The 8,270-nt window shown below is 40.0% G+C and overlaps 1 protein-coding gene across 1 annotated transcript; it reads left to right on the top strand.

Moving 5' to 3' along the window:
• Positions 1 to 1,860: 1,860 nt before the first annotated feature.
• Positions 1,861 to 7,982, top strand: LOC125918450 (protocadherin Fat 4-like; the record flags this gene model as incomplete). The annotated part of the gene is made up of 2 exons (XM_049624447.1): positions 1,861 to 2,122; positions 4,931 to 7,982. Coding segments are annotated over 2 exons (2,127 nt in total), but the record flags the coding sequence as incomplete, so codon positions are not given.
• Between the last annotated feature and the right edge of the window lie 288 nt (positions 7,983 to 8,270).

Below are 8,270 nucleotides of genomic sequence, written 5' to 3'. Positions count from 1 at the left end.
GGAGTGTCAAGAGTGAGTAGCAATAGCAATGTGAAGAGAGAGGAGAATATGTAGAATAGATAGAGTCTGTTCAGATAAAAAAGACATTAGGTGGAGAGAATATTAGATAGAAAAACAGAAGGAAGCATACTTATGTCTAACTGTGCTGATGGTATATTTAGTGTTCTGCCAACCTCCCTTCTTTTATGGCATTTTGTGTATCTCCATATTTAGAGTTCTGTAATAATGTAAGATTATGGACTCTATTTCTGTTCCAAATCAATCCTATTTTCTTGATGTGTAGGGTTTTTTTGTTGTTGTTGTTTGTGTTTATTTTTAAGTGGGGCTAGATGTATTGTACAGAGTTGGGATGAGGGATTCGGAGGTCTAGATCAAAAATAAATAAATAAATAAATAAATAAATCTATGGATAAATAAAACCAAGCAAAAATGAACATAAAAAGTGAGCATGATGTTTTGAAGTTAGGAAGGATGCAAGAGCTGAGTAGAGTATTAGTGGGGAGAAGCAGAACATCAGGAATGGTACAATGGGCACTTAGGTTCTTGTTCACCCTACTCTATGGTGTATTCTAAAGACTCTCATCAGATTTGGTCACATAGAAGGATGCCAGGGTTTGATCAGATAGGAGGGAAACACAGTGCTGGGAGAAGGCTCCTCTCACGGCTTCTTTCCAAAAGGACTCTAGGTATCACCAATGACGGGCTGCTATTTTCAACGTGTGTTTCATGAGACATTGCTCACTTGATGAAATGTTATTGTCATTTAACCACAACTCTCTTTTCTTTTCCCATCTGAATTTGGTACTGAATTATATTACCATCTAGAGAGACTCTTTAAATAAAATCTTACAGTATGAGTAACGTATGTAAATGTGTTAGGCATATTTTCCACAGAGTAAAAATGAACTGACTTTTAGTTCTACCAGATGTGTTTGTTGCATGTAGAAATAGCATCTGATCCGAGTGACAAAATCACTGATCCATCCATTCATTGCTGTCATTTGATACACAGTGCCACTTCATCCCCCAGCCCAGGCACCAGCTCTGTCTGGCAGCATGATGGGATTATGCTCTCTGAACCAAATGTTCATGTTGCCTCATAAATTATTTCATTTTCTAAAGTGTCTCCTCAGAATACTGGAAACTTGGTAGCTGGAAACTGGAGTAGGAGCATCCTGTTACCCAATGTTCTACTGGGCAAAGTCAAAGAAACCAAATATCCCTTAGATAAATTGTAAAAGGCAGTCAAAGTGAAGACTTTCCCAGACACCTCATTATTAAGAATTCACTCATAATTTTCATCTGAATAAATGATATAAACAATAGGCATTTTTTCTTCTAAAATTCCAGTGCATAATAGATAACATATAAAAGAATTTCTTTTTGTCTATTTTTCCAACTATGTTTCATTTTTGCCTAAGCATTGATGCTTCTTTTTTTGCAAGTAGTTTTAACATTTTTCGATCACTGTGGACCATTTACTAAACTGATTGATTCTCTATACTTGCCGTTGTGATTAAATTATAAGTAATTACAAAAGGGTATATTTTACTTATCTTGAAATGGGTTTTCACTCCATTATTATCTCAGCTGTGTTCCGGAAAATAATTTTAGGCATCTTAAAAAATTAGGTATAAATATAATAACAACTTGAAAACTATTAAAACTATTAAATATGAAGGTATATGTCACCTAAATTTGTAGAGGCAGTATGGGTAAGTATACTCTGATATAGCCAGACTCTTCAGCTAGCCTGTTAGCTTTAAGTTGATCAATATTGTAAGTTTCATTTCATTTCTATTCTATTTTTACTCAAGCACATCATAGCTTAATTGTACATTATTTTAATACATTTTACAGATTAAAAATGGCAAAGTACATTTTACATCAGATGCAGGAATTGCTGGGAAAGTGGAGAGAAATATTCCTGAAGTTTATGTTGCAGATGGCCACTGGCATACTTTTCTAATCGGAAAAAATGGAACAGCCACAGTACTGTCCATCGACAGAATATATAACAGAGATATCATCCACCCTACACAGGATTTTGGTGGCCTCGATGTACTCACTATATCTCTTGGAGGAATTCCACCCAATCAAGCTCATCGAGATTCCCACACAGGTAAAAAATGCTTGCGTTGAGCAAAGGAAAGGTAAAATTATTCCTATAAAAGTAGTTGGACTTCTGATATTATCCATTATGACTATTCTAAGTCTCTCCTAATTATCTTTAAGAAGTCTATAATAGGGGCACCTGGGTGGCTCAGTCGGTTAAGTGTCCGACTTTGGCTCAGGTCATGATCTCGCAGTTTGTGGGTTCAAGCCCCATGTCAGGCTCTATGCTGACAGCTCACAGCCTGGAGCCTGTATTCAGATTCTGTGTCTCCCTCTCTCTTTCTGTCCCTCCCATGCTCACTCTCTCCTTCTCTCTCTCTTTCTCTCAAAAATAAATAAAACAAACAAACAAAAAGTCTATAATAAACTATTGGTCATCACTTACTTTATTTTAGTCATTTACATTTGTTCTACCAAGTTCATAATTCATCCCATGATGCTTCCCTTGTCCACCAAACATTTATTTATCCATTCATTCATGTGTCCATTCACATGGCAGCTGTTACTGAGCCCTGTACTTGGCATTGGGAGTACAATGGTGGGCTAAATAAATAGCTACTCTCCTCATACAAAACATGGCCAAGTAAGGAAGGCAACATTGATCAAACCATTATACAACTAGATGTATTATTTTAAAATATGAAAAAGGATGTGAAGAAGGAATATAGAATTCTAAGAGATTTCCAAAAAATGAGAAAGGGAAATTTCCATGGGAAATTGACTATTGGTACTTAAAATGAACTGTGAAGATGAAGATGGGAGAGTATGAAAGATTAATTTACATTGATAGGAACTTAACAAAAAGTAGATAAAAATCATAGAACCTGACCTATTAGCACATTGGAGACTGATGTCATCAGGTAATGAAGGAAGTTGAAGAATGAAGCAAGGCCTCCTAGACCATGTTGCATTTTTGGGTTTACTCTCAGGATAGTGGGAAGTCAATAAAAAATTTATGTTAGGAGTGTCAAGACTAGACAGGTAGCGATATTAAAGATCTTCCAGGTTACAACATGGAGAATGCATTGGTGGAGACAAGAGTGGGCTTGCATAAACTAGCCGGGATGATACTGCAGTGATCTAGGCAAGATATTATGTGAGTTCTTACTAGTGTGGTGGCAGAGGAGTTTAGAGAGAAGTAAATGGGGAAGAAATTTTTTTTAGGAATTAGAGTAAATCAAACTGTTGATGATCGTGGTGAAATTCAAGACGGTTTCTGACGTGTCACCTAGAAAAAGGGCAGCACCATTGAAAGAGGAAACTGCAGAACAGTGGAGAGAGAAGCCTGTCTATGGGAAATATCAGAATGGTGGTTTGGGACACCTGGGGTTTGCACCACCTTTGAGAAAGACTTTTGGATAGATGGGCTATAATCAGGAATGGACACCAGCTGGAAATACATATTAAGCGTTAGCAGAGTCAAGCAAGTAACTGATGTACTGGTCATGGATGTGATAACCTAACATGAAGGGGTAGATTAAAAAGAAAGCCTGGAGCCTTAGCTTGAGCAACTCTAGGAGTCAGTGGCTGATGAGAGGAAAATGAAACATGAAAGAGACTAAGTCATAGAAAAACAATCCGTAGAGTAGGAACAAAAGCAGATGTTACAGAACCTTATGGAAAAAGTGTATCAGGGATGGAAATGTCACTAAGGTGGAAGGATATATCAAATACGAAGAAAATTGGAAAATGCAGGGGAGGGTAATGGACTTAAGGCACAAAAGTATAAGTTCAGGTCACAAGTTGTTCTTATATACTTAGCTTATTTTAGAATATGGATGATAATTCATTTGGATGTTTTAAGAAACAAGCCGAAGTAGATCATACTCTTTTGTTAGTGTCAAAATCAATTCTTGGGCTCTGGGACAGGGGCATTAGCAATATTAACACACTCAAGTTCAACAAAGAGTTTCTCAACCTTAAGAAATAATAATAATTACTACCCTCTAAAGAGCCATTTAAGATATGTTTTTCTAACTCTGCCTGTCCCACCTCATGAAGCGTTCATGCCACAGTTATACTCTATAGCTGCCCTCTAGATGACTGCAAACCATTGTAATACCTAAGATTTTCCCTTTGCTCTTCAAGAACTTATGTTCAACTCCTTGGGAGCAGTATCACCTCCATTGAGAATGCATGATCTAATGATTACAACTATTAGCCTAGGGGCACCTGGGCGGCTCAGTGGGTTAAACAACTGACTCTTAATTTTGGCTCAGGTCATGATCTCAGGGTCATGGGATCGAGCTCCATGTCAGGCTCTGCATTGGGCATGGAGCCTATTTAGGATTCTCTCTCTCTCTCTCTCTCTCTCTCTCTCTGCCTCTGCCCCTCCTCTGCTTGCACTGTCTTTCTTTCCCTTTAAAAATATTTTTTAATTTTAAAAAATTGAGAAAAAAGCTATTAACTTATTTTTTTGTTCTTTATAAGTTTTTTAAATACATTTTATTTCTATGTATGCAATTCTTGATATATATATATATATATACTATAAAAATAAGACAAATAGATCATCAAATTAATAAAAGAGGGAGTAAAAGAAAATCTAGCCTGAGTCATTTATAAATTTTCAGAAAGAGCAGTATCTGAGCAATTCTCTTCATACTTTTGTCATGGAAATCTTATATATCTTACTAAGTTATGTTGTAAGACACACAGAGTTATTGACTTTGGACTGGCTGATGGCCCTGAGACTGTGGTTTCTTAGCTCTTGTGATGTGATTGGGAGGCTTCTTTTTACCATAGTTCAATGGTGCAGTGTTTTAAATGCAGCATTTTCTCTAAAATGCCTTACTGCTCCTTCTCCCCCCTACAGGTTTTGATGGCTGCATTGCCTCTATGCTGTATGGTGGAGAAAGTCTTCCTTTCAGTGGGAAGCATAGCTTGGCCTCCATCTCTAAGACGGACCCCTCAGTAAAGATTGGCTGTCGCGGCCCGAACATCTGTGCCAGCAACCCCTGCTGGGGCGACTTACTGTGCATTAATCATTGGTATGCCTACAAGTGCGTTCCCCCTGGAGACTGTGCCTCCCACCCATGCCAGAATGGGGGCAGCTGCGAGCCGGGCCTGCACTCTGGCTTCACATGTAGCTGCCCAGAGTCCCACACAGGGAGGACCTGTGAGACGGTGGTGGCTTGTCTTGGGGTCCTCTGTCCTCAGGGGAGAGTGTGCAAAGCTGGAAGCCCTGGAGGGCATGTCTGTGTTCTGAGTCAGGGTCCCGAAGAGATCTCCCTGCCTCTGTGGGCTGTGCCTGCCATCGTGGGCAGCTGTGCGACAGTCCTGGCCCTCCTGGTCCTGAGCCTGATTCTGTGTAACCAGTGCAGGGGGAAGAAGACAAAAGACCCCAAAGAGGAGAAGAAACCGAAGGAGAAGAAGAAGAAGGGAAGCGAGAACGTTGCTTTTGATGACCCAGACAATATCCCCCCCTACGGGGACGATATGACTGTGAGGAAGCAGCCCGAGGGGAACCCTAAGCCAGATATCATTGAGCGGGAAAACCCCTACCTCATCTACGATGAGACTGATATTCCCCACAGCTCAGAAACCATCCCCAGCGCCCCTTTGGCTTCGCCGGAGCAAGAGATAGAGCACTACGACATCGACAACGCCAGCAGCATCGCCCCTTCAGACGCGGACATCATCCAACACTACAAGCAGTTCCGCAGCCACACACCTAAATTTTCTATCCAGAGGCATAGTCCCCTAGGCTTTGCGAGGCAATCCCCCATGCCCTTAGGAGCAAGCAGTTTGACTTACCAACCTTCATACGGTCAGGGTTTGAGAACCAGCTCCCTGAGCCATTCAGCTTGCCCAACCCCCAACCCCCTGTCTCGTCACAGCCCAGCCCCTTTCTCAAAGTCCTCTACTTTCTATAGGAACAGCCCCGCCAGGGAATTGCATCTTCCTATAAGAGATGGAAATACTTTGGAAATGCATGCTGATACCTGCCAACCTGGCATTTTCAACTATGCCACAAGGCTGGGAAGGAGAAGTAAGAGTCCTCAGGCCATGACCTCTCACGGTTCTAGACCAGGGAGTCGCTTAAAGCAGCCAATTGGGCAGATTCCTTTGGAATCTTCCCCTCCAGTAGGACTCTCGATTGAAGAGGTGGAGAGGCTAAACACCCCTCGCCCTAGAAACCCAAGTATCTGCAGTGCAGATCACGGAAGGTCTTCTTCAGAAGAGGATTGCAGAAGGCCATTGTCCAGAACAAGGAACCCAGCAGATGGCATTCCAGCTCCAGAATCTTCTTCTGATAGTGACTCACATGAGTCTTTCACTTGCTCAGAGATGGAGTATGACAGGGAAAAGCCAATGGTATATACTTCCAGGATGCCCAAATTATCTCAAGTCAATGAATCTGATGCAGATGACGAAGATAATTATGGAGCCAGATTGAAGCCTAGAAGATACCATGGCCGAAGGGCTGAGGGAGGACCTGGGGGCACACAGGCAGCAGCACCAGGGGTTGCTGACAACACACTGCCCTTGAAACTTGGGCAGCAAGCAGGGAATTTCAACTGGGACAACCTTTTGAACTGGGGCCCCGGCTTTGGCCATTATGTAGATGTTTTTAAAGATTTGGCATCTCTCCCAGAAAAAGCAGCAGCAAACGAAGAAGGCAAGAATGGGACAGCTAAGCCCGTCCCCAAAGATGGGGAAGCAGAGCAGTATGTGTGAACTTTATGTACTGGCATTGGAAAAACAGAAAAACAAGGAACACTCAAACCGTTGTAAGGTTGCCGACGAAGGGGTATTCCATTTGCGAAAGAGGCCAGTATGGACTGGTGTTGGAGGGAAACTTTAAAAAATAATAACCACAATGCTGCTGAAACAGACTCCAAACAAGTCTTTAATTTAAATATGCTTGGTTGAATTTCTTTTCCTGCATGCATCGTATTTTGTAACTAGTCATGTGGCATGCAGCATTCGGAAAGTTTTTTTTCTTATTTACCAATGTTTGATTTGTGATTTTTGAAATGAATACCGTTGCCATTGCAGAAATGAATTTGTGCTTTCACAGTGGGGTATGTGTATTGTTTCCATTGTGTTATCATCCTTATGTTTTGCATTGCAAGATCCTTGGGGTTTAACCAATCCTTGTAAAGTGTAGAAAGAGCCTTCCTCTTCTTGAATGAAAGACTAGGTATTAACACTTTCCAGAGCTATAGATTCCATATTTGATGTTGCTCAGAAATGTCTGATATTTGAGTAGGTTTTAGACAGTGGGTACTAAAATTAAGTCATTTTGTTCGGCACTTTAGAAGTTTCTTACAAAATTGTGTTAAAACTTCCGAATCTCTCTCTCTCTCTCTCTCGCTCTCTCTCTCTCTCTTTTTGTGAACAATTATGGTCATCTGACTTTCATCAGGCTTCCAATAGGAACAAAATGACTGCTTATTATCCTTAGAACACTGCTCCCTTCCTACCGTGGAATGATGTTCTCAGCAGCGCTTCTCAGAGACACTTTTAGAAGTTATTTATTGAAAATGTTCTATGCTTTTAAAATTTTAAAGAATCGACCTAAAGAAAGCTTATGATTGGACTTTTCAGCCATTTGAAGTTTACCCCAAGTACCCAGTTTTTATAATTTATATAAAGTCAAATTTCAACTCTTCTTTCTTTCTGTCATTTTGTAGATCATTTTTTAATACAGTGTAAAAACTTTTTTTTACACCTAAGCTGTGTTTTTGATACTGATATTTTCCTATGCTGAAAAGTTTTCTTACTTTCAGGGAAGGTAAGAAAATACTTTTTTTACATTTGTTACTTATGTAACGTTCATATTTTTCACATTTTGATATTTGTAACATACTGTATGCTTTCTACTTGTAAATGCCAACAATAGAATTAAAATATTTATTTAAAATACTTTGCATTCACAGTGTATTTTCATCTTTCTTTACTCTTTTACGCCCAACCTGAATAATCTCTACTTGTCAACAGGGGTATTGCAAGTTGAACTACAAACGAGAAGCATCATTTTCTTTTAAAAAGCCTGAGTATGGATAATTGCCAGAGCAGATATTTTAAGGTCATGTTAGTACATTCCTACCTGTCAGAGTTCTTGAAATTCCCTAGAGCCTAATGAGTCTAGACGAGGTTGGGTCTTTGGGGATTAAGTTTGTTATGAACCTGGTTTAAGCCTTCAGGCA

Source organism: Panthera uncia, unplaced genomic scaffold, assembly GCF_023721935.1.
Source record: "Panthera uncia isolate 11264 unplaced genomic scaffold, Puncia_PCG_1.0 HiC_scaffold_80, whole genome shotgun sequence".
In the NCBI taxonomy this organism is placed as follows: domain Eukaryota; kingdom Metazoa; phylum Chordata; class Mammalia; order Carnivora; family Felidae; genus Panthera; species Panthera uncia.
Note: the sequence above shows the minus strand (reverse complement) of the source record. Positions and strands in the feature narration are given on the sequence as shown.